At 40.2% G+C, this 18,790-nt stretch overlaps 1 protein-coding gene across 1 annotated transcript in view; it reads right to left on the bottom strand.

Moving 5' to 3' along the window:
- The window catches only part of LOC139122195 (follistatin-A-like), a 29,677-nt gene that overhangs the window by 7,664 nt on the left and 3,223 nt on the right, over positions 1-18,790 (bottom strand). Inside the window, 1 exon segment of the mRNA XM_070687615.1 lies at positions 13,537-13,642. Coding sequence (XP_070543716.1) covers positions 13,537-13,642 — 106 coding nt within the window.

Here is an 18,790-nt window from a genome sequence, read left to right as displayed (position 1 = left end):
TATGATTGAAATCTAAATTCTTTATCATCCATGCTTAAATTGAAATGCTAAGTTTCATGGCAGTCATGGTATAACAGGTTATTAGAATCGACAATAAATTCCAGCTGAGCGTCATAACTATACTCCTTAGCACATTGCTACTTTGTCGTGAGAGGCTGTTGATTTGTTCTGTCGTATTCAGTTTTGGAAAATAGCGGACAAGGTAAACAATGGAAGACGCATGGCAGCAATGAAATGGCTCCCAAAAAGTCATACGAACGACACATTCCAGAAGTTTCTCTTCTACTCAAGGATTTGATATCAAATTTTCGGTCGAACACTTTGCGCACGTATTTTACATTTTTGCATCGAAAGAATTTGGATCCGGTTCAGGTAAACCGCGCATGGTTGAGATGATGTACGCGTACACTGTAGAGCATTTTTGGGCGTGTATATATGGGAACATTGCCAAGGTTACGAAATGTGAGTCGACAGCTGAGGACTGTCAGAGTTTTGCGCGGCAGATTGTAGCTTCTGGGAAAATCCAGTGCCGACAGAAACAAAAATATTTTGACGGTGGTTAGATTTCAGATACACGTGAAGACATGTCATTATTTTGAGGCTATTTCGAGCATGGTAAGCAAACGGACTCTCGCAGATACAAGTTTATTTGAACAGTACCCAGGTACTTATGTTTGTGTTCACTTGTGTGGCCCGCTATTCGAGTACAAGTAACCAGCAAAACAAGAACATATAGTTGTATGTATTCGAGTAACCAGCAAAATAAAGAGCAAGTATGGATCACTCAGGGAACTTCAGGCTAAGAAACTCCCAAAGAAAGTTCCCACACCCGTTACATGAATTGCGCCCCTGTTGTCTTCTCATGAAAAAAACGAAACGAGGTCAGAATTGCAAAAAAATCTATATTGGCAATAGACCAAGTAGAACAAGTAACCTGGGGCCAGGTTTTCCCACATAGGCTGCTCGGTGTCATGTCGTTCTTTGTAAAAACCGACCACCGTTTGGTTTGCCGCAAATACTATATAGCTGTGTACAGAATAGGTTCTATAGGAGTGGCATGCAGTCCCTTGTTAAGTATAAGGACACGCGCCTTGCCTATTACTAACATGGCATTGAACACCAAGAGATTGAACAGGGCGGGCGGTGAAGAGTCCCATTTGCGGTCACCCTTCACTATTAGTGGCAAACTCAACGTCAGATACTCTCTCTCTCTCTCAAACTTCATCACGCCATCTTCGTGTAGCTGTTGTTTTGAGAGTGTGGTTGTCTGGTAAACCACCGAAGACAAAATATACAATGGATAATATCATAACAGAAGACACGCAGAGGAATACGCTATAAATTCTTCGAGATTACGAGTTCCGCGACGTAGTCAATATTTTGTAAAAGCGTGGTTAAGTTTTGAAATAATTGTCATTTTCACGAAAAAATGTCGAAAGAGATACTAACAATCACCATCAGCGAGTCAAAACTTTCTGAAGGCGAGCAAAAGACTGCAGATTCATGTGCGTTCAGTCAGGTTTGCCGGTATGAACGTCTGTCACTTGTCGTACAGTGTTTAATGTAAGCTGGTACTCAACGTGATAGACTCTCACATGGCTGATTGACTGCAGCAGGCATGAAATCCGAGCGTAATGCTGCTACTATGCGAAGGCAAAAAGGCCAAAACAACACAAGCGGGTGTCGGCAATCCAGGCGATAGCATGGGTATTAAAATTCAAACACCAAGCAATTTGTCATTTTAAGAAAAAAATGAAATCCATCCAAAGGATTCATCGATACGACTGAATTGTTAGAGGTAACAAGTGAAGCGGGAAAGAGGGACAAACTCTCTGACCGTGGCCGCCACACACCTAAATGACTTGTATATTCATTATGAAAGAGAGTCGATATATTGTACAGTGAATCGTACGTACATCGAACGTAACCATGTATTTTACGCAGCGTTGGCGATGTGCTATGACCGAAAAAAAAGTCCTGTTCTCGTGCATATTCGTCCTTCGCGTCTATTTTACGATTACACCTTGATGGCGACCATAAAGGCTGTGCCACAGTGATCTGAACGGTGGCTACTGCTCTTACGCAAAGAAAAGTAAACGCACGTTTCGGTGAACAGCCGTTCAAAAGCAAAGAGACCAAAACACGTTGACAAATCCGTAAGTCCGGCTACATGAACAAGGGCATACATCCTCAAAAAAACAACCAATTCAAGAAAAACATTTAGAATTGATCAAATAATCTCGCATACGTACCTTGACTTCCTATAAAATATCGGTTCCACCATACGACGAATAATAAAACTTTTGAAATCAACATTTCGAGTAAAAGGGAAAAGTAAAAAATTCGAGAGAGAGTCAAAATCAACGAAAGCGTTCGTCGGGGTTTGTATATTTCCACGTCGATATGTTTTCCGAGCTTTCGAAGTGAGAAGAAGTTATATTTGATAGTACAGGATGATGTCTCGAAGTTTCTGGTAGCAGGGAATATGAAATACTAATATTGAGTGTGGCTTGGTCGCTGTCTTTATATCTACCGTAATGAGGGGTTTACCTACGACCTACTAAAAACACAACAACAAAAACACGAGTGTAGTCTTACATTATTTACGTTGGCCGGAACTCGTAATCGTACCTCGCGGGGCGGAGCAAGAAGCTACCGGGTAAAAAATCATCACATGACGCAATATCTGAAACGACGTTGTTGTCCGTGCCCACATAAATATTAACGACGGATGTTTTTGTGATCGCTTGGTGACCTTCGCAACTGCGGGAGTACCTTGCACGGAAGATTTCAATATGTCCAGACATGCGACCCAGTCTGACCTCCGTTGTGTCTGTCACATGACAGACAGGTCCTTCATACCGGTCACATGGCGCGACATGCCCCGCAATGGAATTAAGAATATGACATTGTGAGTTTGAAAAGAAGTGAAAAGTCAAAATCTGATCAAATAGGTCAGTTTTTTTACCAAATGTACGCGCTAGATAGGTGGAATATCAGAGTCAGTCGGAAGAGGGTAGATAGTCTTATCTGCGTAACGAGTTGGTGAATGTACTTCAAACGTGTCTTTTTGAGAGTCTTGCAACTGATTGTGACTACAATACCTCCCTGTTGGTCTCGCCCTTCAATGTCATAGATAAAAGTGACCCACTTAATGCCGCTTTCGAATATCTTGCCATAACAAAAATCACGTTCACTTCGTCGGTCATGAACTCCCCAAAACAACAGAGATTGGACGGTACACAACTGCACACTCGTACCGAAAAATAAGAGGAAAGCTTTTCGACTCGGTTGCTTTGGAACTTCGTGGCACCACAAAGCCAGATTTTCGTCTCTGGTCGTCCTCACATGCTTTAAACAACACCACTCATCTCTGTAAAAAGTTTATTGCCGAGATAAATGAACCAACTGACAGCGTTCAAAGAACCCATTCAGTGGACAAACGCCAATATCAATTCCAAGTTTCCGGAACTACAGAATTATGATTTCCAGCCCAAAAGTTAAAACATGATCTAAACGTTAAACATGATCTTTGGCACGACCCTCCCTTCTCGTCTTTTACTTTCCGGAATTTCGTAGTTCCTCCTTCGTCAGTCTGGTTTTCATATCCCCAGATAAGTGCAGTTGTTCTGGGAAAAGTGTGACCGTAATCATCCAATTGCTCGACAAGACATGAAGAACAACTTGCTCTAGCCGGGGATTATCAGTCCCATAAACGTCAGACTTTATCTTTCCCTTATTCTACCATTTAAACCAAAATTTATGGTTCAACCTTGTGTCAACATTTACATTCGTTTTGGTGAAATATATCAACCACAGTAAGTGACGTGTCCCGAGGCAACTTTTGGCCGCCATTTTGCAAACACGATTCAAGGAAAGCGAGACAAACCTATCATTTGCCAACCTTAGAAACACGGCAAATTACTTAATTTGCTGACGGAAGGTCATCATAAAATTGGAGACCTTTTCGAGGTCATTCAGGCACGGCACGGTTTATATTGATTTGTAGATGAACTTGCCGAGATTCGTCCATTGTCACGGTCTAATGTTACATGATATCGCTACGATGTTTAACCGACAATGTACCAAATGACTCGGAAACTCAACCACCCAAGTATTTAGTGTGTAACAGCATTAAGCTTGCCCACAAACATGTCAGTCCGGTGATTTTTCATCAACAGAGTCTGCAAGGAGAATTTCGCGTAGATATGGTGTTCTAATAAATCGATGTTGCAGACTCCAAATAAGTTACTAGTTAAAATATTTCCACCAAATTAAAAACGACACATTGGATATTTTATCACTTTTTTCGAAATGAGAAGACCTTATATACCTACGGAGACCAGGCATATCTAGGGAAATAAGAGATGAAAATGCTAAAGCTCACATACAATTATCGACCATTGTGAAAACTGGAACAGCTTGTTTGAAAAATGACGAAGCCATGAAAGACAGGCACTCCCTTACGGCAGTTGTATTTTGTGTCCGTGTCTTGGCGAGCATCCAGTTCTGATATTGGCCGCAGCTGCCGAGCGTGTTTTTTCATTGATAGTTCAGTAACCGAATTTTGTTATCCTTCGACCCACTCCACGGCTTTTGGCCTGAGGAAAATCAACGCTTACAATTCTAATTACGAGGCCTGGTTGTCTGGCGACCTGCAAAGTCAGACAGGCGACCATGATGCTAGAGTTCACGAAAGATCATCTCACAGCGCGAATATATCCCAACGCTATCTGTTCGTATTCGTATTTTTATAGGCGGCTTTCTACCGGTTATTAAAGTGAAAATCACACGAAGATTTATTGGCTTTGGTCCAAACCGTAAAATCATTACATGCACGATATCTTTATAGGTAACCCACACAGAAATTGCTGTAACATTTATTTTTTGTAGAAATACTCCGCGCACTTCAAAGCATCGACTCTGGTATACCTTGCGACGGCTTGGTTGAATGAATGCGACTTTTGGAGACACATTGTGCAACATTTCTGTCACTCTTGTGTCAAGAGACGCCGTTTGCCGTGCTCACACAATATCTAACTCTTTTAGGGACTGGTCAGTTCTTCAGCCTGGGGGGGGGGGCGGTGGATTCATGGGGGGGGTCACCCTGTTTTTGACTTTGGTGATAGGGGGGGTCACCATGTTTTTGAAATGCCCAATAGGGGGGGTCAGTGTGTTTTTGAATTTTGACACAGGCTCATCATTGCCTAAAATGCTAGTGTCAGCCACAAATTCATCATTCAGTTGTATTTTCGGCGCGCCCTTCGGGCGCGTAACTTTAATAATCAGTCATATTTTCAGCACGCCCAACTTTAACATATCAAGCATACATACATCAGAGATATCTGTATGTTCAATATTTTTCAGCGTGCTCTTCAAGCTCATTACTTTAATATATCAGACATTTTTCAGCATGCCCTTCAGGTGCATGACTTTAATATACAAGGCATATATATCAGAGATATCAGGATGTTTCATATTTTTCGGCGCGCCCTTCGGGCGCCATACTTTAATAAATCAGAGATATCTTGATGTTTGCTAAGTGAAAGTGTACCATTATGAAATCTGCATTTCATATGAAAAGGATGACAAATTCCTGATACTTTTCTGTTCTCTCTATGAGAATTCAGTATGAGAAAGCAACATGCACAAATATTTCACAATATATATTTGATACAGTGACTTATTTTAGAGATAGAAAAATGACAAGATATCTTTCCTTCTCATTGATGCAATTATTTTCCTTTGTTGTCACAGGTTTTCTGTAGAAAGATGCTTTTTTATGAACAAAATAACAGTTAAAAAAGGCAGTTTTTGTCATTATTAGCTGTGCTTTTATGGTTTCAATGTTACAAGAAAAGGTCCTCTCAGACACTGTACACATCAGATTTGGCTAAAAAGCTCTCTATGGCTCCTCAGGAGATTTAATTGGATGGTTGGCAAGTCTTAACACCCATCAAAGTTTTTGATTCACTGCTTTTTCCTCTTTGATATTAATGATTGACATCCATTTCTGTACAACAGTTCAGGACATCTGGTTAAGCATAGAAAGTGTGAAATACATTCACAGCTCATTCAAATACAGCTCATTCAAAATGTACTGTATTCAAACTTTAAGATTGACACTTTGAAATTCCTATCTTACAACTGACATGTCAACAATTTCATTAAAACATAGAATGACTATTTAAAATATAAATATATGTAAAATGTAAAATATATATATATATATATATATATATATATATATATATATATATATATATATATATATTATATATATAATTTATGTCCACCTTTTGTTTACCTATGTCGGCGCCGGGGGGGGGGGGGTCACCCTGTTTTTGAAATTTGGAATAGGGGGGGTCACCCTGTTTTCAAAATTTGGAATAGGGGGGTCAGCCACTTTTTGACGTCGGCAAAAAAAATAATCCACCGCCCCCCCCCCCCCCGGCCGAAGAAGAAACTGACCAGTCCCTTACTTATGAGTAGCTCTGCACTGAATTTATATAATGGCTCAAGTGAGGAAGTACCCGTAAAATTTTTTTTTTCTATGTGGCCTCAAAAGTCAAATTTGTACATTTTAAAATTAAACAAAACGTTCTCAGCCCTTGGAAATTCCCTTCTGGCCAAATTCTCGCACCGTACAAGAGCTCAGTCGAATTGTAATTTGGATCCCTATACCACTAAGGGCAGTGGGTTAGGGGTCGTGCCGGTCAACACGGCCAAGAGGTACTGAGGACTGAGACTAATTAACGATACCACGATCGCTGCGATGATGACATCCAGCCGATAACCAAAGAAATTACCATGAAAAGCCAGACAGTACTTATATAGTTTTTCTGATAATTTCAGATAGACACGTGATGTTTTCTGATGAACGCATGACAATATTATCAACTTGCGGTGTTTCTTACGCCAACCATAAACACTGCAAACCAAAGAAAAACAATTCAATCGTTGACGATAATCTAGTTTCCGGGTACTCACTATAGTCGGAAAGAATTTAGGTTTCTGACAGTGCACGAAGGAACTTAACAAACTATAATGCGTTCCCATGTGAGTATGATAAACATACATTGCACTTTTGCAATACCAGTATAAAAAAATACAATAAAACAGCAACAACAATAGTGACGATGATGACGACGACAACGATGATGACGGTGATGACGATGATGATGATGATGACGATGATGATGATGATGATGATGATGATGATGATGACAACGATGATGATGATGATGGAATACAGCTTCATCTTAAACGATATTAAAGTTTTGAAAAACGCGGGTTAGCATCATCCACACTCCCAAAGTACTAAAAGGTTCATGTATAGACATTGCTCTATTTACTTGCAAACTGGCCCAGACAAAACAGTCCAGGGATATTCGAGGGAAAGTGTAAGACATAGAAACCGTAGTAACAGAATAGGAATGTGGCAAGTACATCAGACTGGTACATTGAAACAAATTACGGTGCATCGTAACGACGCGTCGCAATGTATTATCGTCAACTCTTTCAAAGACGCGTGTCTTTGCAGTGCGTTGAACATTGTAAAGGAACTACTGGCGACCTCACTGGACTGTATCAAGAAAAAAGGTGAGGCAGATTTTGCAACATAAACTGTTGGCAACTTTGAAAGTAATCTATCCGCCGGTGTCCGAGAGACGAGGACGTACAATAGGAAAATGGCAACAAGGACTTCTGAGCATGCGCATGTCAGGTAGTATTAACGTTGACTCAGTTCGGAAAGAATCAGTACACGCGTGTTTGTGAAATGCCTCTGGATATGCACCAGTTTAACCAACGGTCACTTGTAGGTCGTGATAGATCGTATTTTCCAGCAGATCGTTTGTGCATACATATAGCTTAAGGATATTTACCCTTGTGCGCATGTCTGCCGCCATAATCCTCTCATACTTTTATGTATGGACCTACACATACTCGACAGTAACTTACCTTGACACCATGGCGACGGATGTTATATGTTGTCTGTTGCAAAGAGTGGAGATGTCAGCCTTGTCTATACATAATTTAACTATCTCGAGAATGACCCATTAAAAATATAATAATTGGAGTTGAAACTTCGTCAAACAAATTAATATAAATTTGCATGAGTGTGTCTCATCGTTGCTCGAATCACAACGCTGATAAACCATTGAATGCCTATCTTTCTTTCTTTCTGGTAGGTGGAGAGCTGTGATGCCAACGAGCTTTTTTACAAGACCGACGAAATCAGTTTCCCGTGGAAAGTGCACATGATGAACCATAAAAATGGACCACATCAAGTCAACCAGGATTTAACGGTGAAAGATGGATAAACCTGGGCACAAAAGGAAATGCATTTAAACCAGCGGAGTGACTAGCCGCGCTTTTTGCTGAGTTGGCAGTTTCTAAGCTCACTATTACACTGGTTTGGCATAGTTCGCAAAAGCATCAAAGAAAAACACATGCGATAAAGGTTTATTGACAGTTGACTGCACTTTTAGGTTACTTAGTTCGAACGACATTCCAATGAGTTGGGCTTGACGTGTACTTTCTATGGAATGCGAAAACTTTAAATTCAGTGATTCTCGATCAAAAACGTATGAACATTTCTAGTGACATTTTTTATACAAGACAGAAACATTTACGACGCTATATAGCACTCAGTATGTAAAATTGCATTTCATACAAAATTTAAGGAAAACATGCTATGTACATGGATAGCCTTGGTCCTTGGGATCTTGTTTCTCTTGCATCTTTATATTCAACGTTTCTCGTTTCCTAATTAAATCAACAGATCAAGGACATTTGAAAATATTTCAACATTTGCCGGCGTTGTTTGTATACTTGAAGTAAGGATGGTCGACTGCAAGGACGCAAAAATTACAAATTGAAACGGACTATTATCATGTCTATTGCGTTAAATTGTGATTTGCGCTTCCGGCGCTCAACGCCTGACGTCCTTCATCGTGCTGATATGCCCTCATTTCCTAAACCCAGGGCATATCACAATAACCTTCCTTGATTGGTTTCTCATTATTTGGCTGTTTAATCGAAGATGGGAATAATAGAAGACAAAAGATGTACAATGCATGCAGTGAATCCTTTGTTGGATCAATCAGCCAGGTTGTTGTCTCGTCAGATCCGGAGTGATTCTTGCAGACGGCGAGTACTGCCCTTCTGACCCTGGAATTCCACTGAAGGTGACTGCATTGTATGCCAAGGATACGGCCACTAAGGCATACAGAGTTTACCAGGCCCATTACCCCAGACGCAGACGTCAACTGTAAATAAAACTGAGCCAGAATTTCACTGGAGTGTAAATGTCAAATAGATATTATGATGCCCGTGCTTGTACTGTCAATAAATCCAGATCGGTGGCTGACTGTCAGACGTTTGGTGGTATGTAGTATGGGGTCAATATGTCCACTGTATGCCAATTGGCTTCTACCATCGACAGAGGAGTATCGAGTGTATCTAGACTATGGTAATTAATGTTGGTACATTCGACAATTTTTGGCGGAATCTTGTTATCGTGCCCTACTCACAGCCCGCATTCTGTCTTTCAACACATCTCATTATAGCCGTCATCCTCAAATGTTGCTTTAAGGTAGGTCATGCCTCGAAAATAGTAAACTTTTGCTCAAACTTTCCTCAAGCAAACCTTCCACCGTTCTCTTCCAAAACAAAGAATAATAAAAAGCGGCCCCGGGGTACTAAAGAAACAACATGAATATTTGAAATTCAAAACGGTCGCCATCCCTATGTTAACTCTATGGGCCGGGGAAGATTCCCGTGTTACAAAAAACTAAGCCTGAGAAAACTTTATTTACTCCATAAGCTTCGAAATGAGCTCCACAAGTGATAGGTCGATATAACATTGTAAAATTAAGAGTCCGAATATCTAGTCCCCGATATTGTACTGTCCCTTGTTAGATTTTTCTGCCTGTAATGTGTGGTCTGATGTCAGTGTGTGATGCAACTTCAATGACGACAATTATTATGAACTGTGTTGTGTAAAGGTCGCTACAACGTCAGCAAACTACTCAGAAAATCTTACCGTTGCAAAAAAGTATACGATCCTTTAATAATTACGTGCGGACGGTAAAATTATAGACTTCTGCTCTGATTTATCATAAGCTGTGGAGTTTTAGATCGTTGTACACAATATTGGGTTAAGTTATAACACGAATAAATGTGTTCTCAGGATGGAAAGGTATTAACGTAACTTGACCCCCTTGGCATGAATGCATTCCTCGCAAGAGCTCACGCACAACAGTAACGTATTGGTGTGGTACATTGTGAATGACACATTCTTCGAGACATGATTGCTAGTAAGACTTCACAAATCACCCTGTCTTCGGACATTTATCAACGCCCTCACATTTACGCCTGATCACGCGTACACTTCTCAAATCACGAGTTCAAATCATAGACAGTTTTTCTACTATGTTCTAGCCTGCGACAGGTACCAGGCGGTTAACACTTTAAAATACAAAGTTGAAAAGTTCTCATACGAAATGTCGTACAGAGTTTACCAGACCCATTCATACTAAACTCTGACATCGCGTGTAAGTAAAGTCTGGTTGGCAATCTATTGGCAAACTTTTGATAACCCATGTGACCGCACACGTGTTTCTGCGGAGTTGTGTAACGGAACTCTTCGGGAACAGCTTCAGTGCTGTCTGTGACAATTAAATTTAACACAGACGGCGGTGAATCTCTGCTTACGTTTTTCTAGAAATTATAACTCGGATTTAAAGTTCTACCTACAAAGTTAAACAGCAGGTTATAATTATACTTTATGAAATTTAATTAAATATGTAATGAATCGGAAATTCGTTCTTTCGAACAACAATCAAATCGCAAACTTCTCTCCGGTTCAGCTTGTTTTCAGAATATTAACTTACTTAGAGTTGGAACTACTATGGCAGGACGGCGTGACATTGTTTCTACACGAGGCTTTTGATCTTGAAACCGACATAAGTTGTTGATGAGAAAAGGACTTTAGCTTTTCGTGTCAGATTTTGAAACAACTGAACCTTGTGTGAAATATGTTATTCTATACGCCTGTTTGCCGGCGGTGCTCTTAAATAATCAAACGATCTCTTTACCTTGCGCCATAATCTGTTGGGCCGTGTTCCAAAGTAAATTTTCCATCCATTAGCCCTTTGTTTCGTACCCTGGTAATATAAACCCTGTAACACCTTAAGGTAGAACGCACCTCGGGGACAGAAATTCGGGCCTTTAAATTTTATCAATTTTCTTCGGACCTACCACTTGTGGGGGTTCATTTTGAAGCTCTCGGCAAAAGAAAAGTTTTCATGGTCTTAATTTTTCGAAAATCGAAAATTTTTATTTTTCCCCATAGAGTTAACACAGGGATGGCGGCCATTTTGTATTCAAATATCGAGAAATCGCAAGTTATTTGTCTCTCTTGTTCCAAAGTTTGCATGGTGACCTCTGATTTTTATTCTTGCTTTGGTAAGAGAATGGTTGAAAGTTTCACTGAGGAAAGTTTGAGCAAAAGTTTAAGTCTTTCACTTTCGAGGTGCATATTACCTTAACAGACCGGCGCTGCGAGTAATTTCGTCCGGAGAAAACACATTCATGTCTCTTTGATACATGCAGTTTCCAAAATTGCGCAGTTTTGAATGTCTGCTTATCCTCTATTACAAATATGTCGCCCACAAAAAATAACTTTCATCTTTGTATGCGTAACAACCTCCTTTTCCCTACTAATCACCGGAAATATTGAGCGGAAAACAAACACAGGGAGAAAAACCGACAAGACCTGTACACAGTACAGGGCACAATGTATGAACAAACAAGATTGAGAAAGCAAATTGTCTGTGTGTAATTAAGAGTTCTTGGCAAGCCAGGTACATTGTACTTCTCGGGTGCGTGAAGGTTTACTAAGGTAGATATAATGCCGATGTCGTAAGACGATATCGGGTCATTGACTCCCTGTATTAACAAGGTCACCGTCACAGCAAATCTGGACCGGGTCTGTAACTTATCAGAAAGACAGACAGACAGCATTGACTGGCTGAAAATTCAGAACTTGAACCTGAACGTTGACAGATATGAAATGTGATATCGAGCAACTCGCCTATATGCCCTTGCTGTGGTGGCCAGGTGCTAGATTTAAACACGAGGATGCGAAGCGCTTATGCTCCAAAATATACGATGAAACGATGCAATGATGACGCTCCGTTCTGAAGTACTTTTCGTTAAAACGCGCATAGGAATCCCATACGGAATGTTGAGGAGTTTCTGTCTCAAGCGAGTGTAAGACAGAAATTCCTCAACTCGAGTGAGACATTCCATCTTAGCCCATTGGGGTGTGGGATTATTTTTCTCGCGTCCCTTCAATACTTGAAAAAATTGCAGTCGTCGTATTTTATTGTAGTAAACATCATTGTCATCAATTGCTTCCTTTGATTTAGGCCTATATCATAACCTTTCGAAAAACCTAGTCTACACCCAATCACACACATATATAATGCTATACAAAACATGTTTATACTGATGAAAGTTTTCTTCTCACTGCTCTAACAGCACTAAGTATTAATAATTTAGCAATGCTATCGTGCTTTGATCAATCTTCATACATATTTGTCACCAACAGGAGTGCACAAATCCATTTGCTTCGAAGTGTGTCGTCTGCCCGCGCTATAGTTCCGGTCTTATAATACGAGATCGCTCATTCGTCAAACAAAACGCGCGCGGGGGGGGGGGGGCTGCGGGACAGCAAAGGACCAATGAGTACTCGTCAAACGAAAATATATTTCGCTCTTGCGAAAATACAGAGTGTGAGAACAAATCAGCCCCTGACTGGTGTTCTCACACTTCCAGCGAACTGGGGACGTGAGGAACCAACTATCAACTCGTCTACACACGTTCTGCTGACTTTTCAAATTGTAAGAAATTCAATTCCGGCGATAACCCGTTGACGCTACCTTATTAGCAAACGCCGCTGAAGTTTACTCGAAAATGTGTCCCTTAAAATCAAAATCATGACCACGATTGAGAAGAAAGCAAGGAATCAAAACAACAAGCTGGGAAATTGGTAAACTGGTATGTCGGTGTCTCCATCATTTATGTGGCAGTAACCTAGACATAATCTTAAAACCGGGGCTTGATACGATCAACATACCCAAATTTTGTTATTCCATGTTGTTATGACTATTTCTATATCTTTTCGTCATAGCTAACCGAAAATTTCAAATACTTCACACAGAAATATTTCTACATCTTTGACTTCTTTTGTGGGACAGAAACAGTATAAGCAGCGAAAGAAATTGTTCGATGATTTCCACCGTCTTTTGTGCTAAAGTTGTGATCATGCAATATAGTAAAATGCAGAGTGGTGTCATGTTGAAGATATTTAAGTACAAATACCATCTCAAGAAATGGTGTGAACTTTCAATCCGGCAAATTCGAAAATACAAATTGAAATGGAAAGCGAATCAAGTGAAGCAGAATGTGGATTACATCACGTAGAAGAGCTCACACCCTACAACACTTTCACCAAAAACTATTTACCTTGTCCGAGAGTGCAGTTAGCGGCCAGGATCACGAGGAACGTTGCCAGGCAACATCCTGATGGGGAGACAGCTTTCATGTTTCTTGATCGATTCCTCGACAACATCTGAAGGAGAAGGTGGATAAGATGATAATTTTATATCGACATCTGTCATGAGATGAACGTCGATAGTGAACTAACCAATCAACACCTTGCCTATAATATATGCAAGTTGGTGACCTTTTGCCGACCCATGGCGAGACACGATGTGGCGAATATTTGGTCAACTTGCTCTATTTCTGTGCCCTACAGGTCGCAAACACCAGAAAACCTAAACGCAGAGTTTTGAAACCGAGTGTTCCAAACAGAACACTGAATACCCTATGAAATATATCATAAATTTAATCCTCATTTACGCAAAACACTTCAAGTTCAGCAAAAGTTTGACTTCTTTTTGAATTGTGCAGTGCATACTCCTTGAACGCAAGAGAAAGCGTAGACGGCAACCATCATTGTGAGAGTCCTCGAGGGAAGACTAAGAGATCTTGCTAACAATCTAGGACACGCTGTCCGAGGTTGCAACATGCAGCATATGATTTAATCATTGATTACCTAAGGAATATCGAAATTTTCATGTCTTCCTTGACATCTTTGTCATGTTTCAAAGGAAACGTAGTTTTCGTTTCCGACTTTGGCTTCGGAAAAAAAGAACGCGACATAATGTGAATCCCAGTCTTCAGCATCACTCGAACACATCGAAGGAAATCATTAGAGAATAAATGACAAGTTAAATTTTGAGAATACCCAGATTGCATTCTTTGTCATTATGATTTTAGAATTTTTGAATCGTAACAGACGACTTCACGATAGTGATTTGGGAGTTATATCACTGTGTTGGCATGGTGATCTGAAGCAGAAAAACGCCCAGACTTTATCACTATCTTTGAAATCGCACTTTGCCACCCCCCCCCTCTCTCTCTCTCTCTCTCTCTCTCTCTCTCTCTCTCTCTCCTCTCTCTCTCTCTCTCTCTTTCTCTCTCTCTCTCTCTCCCTCTCTCTCTCTCTCTCTCTCTCTCTCTCTCTCTCTCTCTCTCTCTCTCTCTCTCCTCTCTCTCTCCTCTTCTCTCTCTCTCTCTCTCTCTCTCTCTGATTTTGACCTCAGCGTAGCTCGGCTCGGTGAGTTGGCGTATCACTGATGATCGAGGCACTTTCGGTTTGAGGCGGGAAATTTCCAGAGGAAACACGTCGACCCATCGGAAATTTACAGTCCATGCTAGACTCGTATGACATGGACGCCAGGTTTGATGTCAAAAAGCTGAGACAGAGACAGACATCTTACAGAAAGTTACGCATACACTTTGCAGACACCAGATGAATGGGCTAAGCCTACATTGTCTTTAGAAGGTCTGTTGCGTCAACGGGTATGGTGGCCCAAGTAGGTCGGACGTTTAAACAGTGTAATGCCCTTGGAAATTTCTCACATTCTATCGTATGATTGCTGGACAATAAATGCAAATCAGCATACGTGTATCATAATATTCCAGTATCATTAGGCCCTGATGTGTCTAAATTTATAGACGTAATATATCCAAATAAATTTACAATTATCTTGTAAGTTACGACAATTATCTTGTGAGATATTATACAAAATTATAATCGATTATAAGACAATTTTGAATTTTGATATTAATTACATAAACACATGTACACACTTATTCGTATTTATCTTTTATAAAAGTTCATTAAAAGTTCGATTATGATCAATGTCAATCCTAAAAATGTTTTTTTTAATCTCTTTGAATCCGAATTAACAGTGTCTGACATTCCGGTTTTTTATGACAAATTATGATACACGCTCGGTAAGTTATGTGTCTGACCCATTTCCCGTAGACCAAACGAAACACCTTCAAAACTAATATTTGTCACAACTGACAAGGAAGCGGACATTTGTCGCGACAGTCGATGTGTTTAGTTACTTCGCTGCTTTACAGACGTCAGCAAACAAATGTGGTTAAAATGCTCAGTCGTTCAAAGTTTATCTATTTTGTACCAATTTCAAGATCTTCGGCTCCGTGGGGGAGGCCAGGGAAGACATTGAGAAATCATTGAACATAAATCATTATCATGGATTTTGTGGACATGCCGTCTGTGACGCATTGAACTTTGATCGAGTGTCAAAGAACCCTGCAATTACTTTGCCAGACGCAGGAGAAATATTTCCTATTTGTCTTCTCAATCTTCGCCCCAGTCGACCTTCTTAAGATCCTGGTCAGGACTCGAGGTTGAGATTAAGCCAGATTTTTCGATTTTCCATCTCCTTAAATACGGTGAAACCGAAAAAGTCCTTCTGGAAGATGTTTTCTATCATTTCCCTCCCACGTAGAATAAACAGCGCGACGCAGTCATTCCTTGCAACTTTAAGATCATATTGCTTTCGAGATATAATTAATATCGTTTTACTTTCATTGGGTGCCGCCAATTATATACTCATTCAGGGGGAGGGATCTTCTTTATCGGATCAAAGTTTACTTGGAAAGCAGATAAAGGCAAAACTTGGGAAATCGTTAAGTGACATATTTTCCGGTTATTTAATTACTTGTATGTCACCTGGGCAAAGATGTTAGTAATTAGTAAATGTGTAATTCGTGAACCCATTCACTGTTCTGTAAAGCCTAGTAAATTGATTCATGAGTTTCAAGGCAGTTTGACGATCACGTGACAAAATTCTTTCAAAATAAAGATAATAAAGCCATTAAGTTCTATGAGACTTTCGTAAACGAATTAGTGTGAGAATCATGGCTGGATTTCACATGAGCAAGGAGTTTCGTGCGCTAAGTGATATCAATAGTGCATGGGCATTTAAGCCCACTTCTGCCATTGGATACAGGTATGGGTCATTCGCAATTAGGGTCATGAAGCTACATGGAAGCGCGGACTCGAGACAAAAACACGCGTCAATGTCAAGATGTCACTGATAAATATTTATGGGCAGGGCATAAACACTGTGAGGTGAATGAGCCGCTAAACGAGCCACCATAAGATCCACGCGACAACATCGCCGGCAAGTTGGCCTTCTTTTTACGTAAAGCGACGCGACGTAACTTATTCCTCGAAGAGGAGACGCCATAAACGATGGCCATGTATATATTGAGGGAGTGCACATTCAAAGCATTCTGGGGTCGTTTTGAGGTGAAAAGTCAAACAAAGTTTAACAAACTTTTTAATAGGTGCAGTCTGGTGACAGTTACCAAAATATTTCCGGTATATTAAATTGATCGAAATGCTCTATATAATCACTTTTCATTTTCAAGTATTATCGGTATCACCGCCATGGGAGTTGTCAGTACGTGGAGTTCCTAAGATAGATACACGCGATACATCCATCTCTGTCAGACTTGTGATAGCAATGACGAGTCCACTAGCTTTCAAATAATACAGGCTTGGCGTTTTTCCGTTAAGTGTTCGCACCAACCAATGTTTGGTTGTGTTTCTAGACATGATGAGTTGGCAGTAAAAGTTCAAATGGAGTCGCAGCTATGATTCCAAGAACAAAGTAATGAATGAGGGATAGATAGGTTAATGTTGATTCGGTTTGCCTTTTAAAATTATAAACCATTATTATTATCATTATTATTATTATCATTATTTTGTTAATACTTCTTTGTTAATTTCTATAACTCCATGGCTCATTAAAACCTTTATGTACATGTGCGTGTGGTAGTGTGTGTGGCGTATACTGTTTTATGCCAGAGCATCTTTTCAATAGAAAAATACCGAGCGCCCCCCCCCCCCCCCCCTGTAAATCTGAAGGCACGAGAGTTCACGGCGATGTTTTTAAGCAGATCAAACCAAAGTCAGCCTGACCGGTGCTGTTTTGACGCCTAAGTGCTACTTGTTCATCAATGTTTAAATTGTGCCGTCATTGCCAAAGGCGCCGGTAATCAACAAGGTCAGAAGTCAGCCGACAGATTACAAGACCTTTCTATATCTAAGTAGGTCAAGATCGTGTCCTTAGCGCCACATTACGGACCTTGCTTCCTATTGGCTCATCGTGTTTCTTTTTTCCTTTAAGTTTGCGGATTGGCATTGAAGCACGTTGCTGGTTCGAAATCCATTAACTGCAAATCTGTGTCTGCTCATGGTAATTAAATCGTTTAACTCTCGGCCAAGATAACAGATTAAAAGGTCAGTTTATGTGAATTACAGACATTGATATCGAGGAGTTTGTGACGAATAGCCCACACAGATCGACCAAAAAAAAAACGTTTTACCTCCCAGTATTCATACAACAAACAATTTTACACGCTCATCGAGGAAGTAGTCCGAAGGAATTGAAATGATAAATTGTTTATATGCAGCGTTGTGAGAAGAAGAGGTCCGTGAAGTGAACATTCGATCGCTGGACACGACGTCGGAAGGGACACGGCGTTTTGTTGAATGGCCCGTAAGTTAGAGTCTTGTGGTGAAATTGTCTATTTTATGTGTAGTGGTTTGCATTCCACGACATTCACGGCGCAGAAAATGTCATAAAAATGAGATACGATTTTAAAAATTAAATAAATAATATTTTCTTTGGATATTCTTGGTAAGAAAATATAGGCGACGAGCTCATTATAGTTTTTAAGAAGCAAGTTTTTTTTTTACACAAAAAATTGAGAACCAATGAATATTGTGCCTAGACTACCGAGTCACTACAGTTACATTGTAAGATGGACAGCGAAAAATGTTAAATATGAATTCCGACAAATGTATTCCTAGAGTTGTGAAAGAACAAGAACACTTACAATGTAACAACCATGGCTGAGGATATGGTAATGCGTACGCGTTTCCGACTGGCTTTATGGCATTTTCGAAACAAATATACATTAAAGGTATACTGTCACCTGTTCCAATTTTGCCACAGTTACCATGGAAAGAGATAATCTAACCAATCAGAGATTTTAAGAGGGTGGCCGCTTTTAAAAACAGTGCCCTCACATGGGCATTTCGAATGCCAAGGAACCCCCCTTTGACCATATATGGGCATATTTAGATTACAGGTGACTGTATACCTATCGCAGATCGCGCCTCGCAAGTGAAAGACTTAAAATTTTCCTCAGACTTTCCTTAAGGAATCTTTCAACCGTTCACGTTCAAAGTCGAGAGTAAAAACCATGGGTCACCGTGCAAATTTTAGTATTAGAGAAACAAATTACCCAAGATTTACCGATATTTGAAATTCAAATTGGCCACCACCCCTATGGAGGAGAAATAACATTTTCGATTTTCGGAAAA

This window comes from Ptychodera flava, chromosome 21, assembly GCF_041260155.1.
Source record: "Ptychodera flava strain L36383 chromosome 21, AS_Pfla_20210202, whole genome shotgun sequence".
Taxonomy (NCBI): Eukaryota; Metazoa; Hemichordata; class Enteropneusta; family Ptychoderidae; genus Ptychodera; species Ptychodera flava.
Note: the sequence above shows the minus strand (reverse complement) of the source record. Positions and strands in the feature narration are given on the sequence as shown.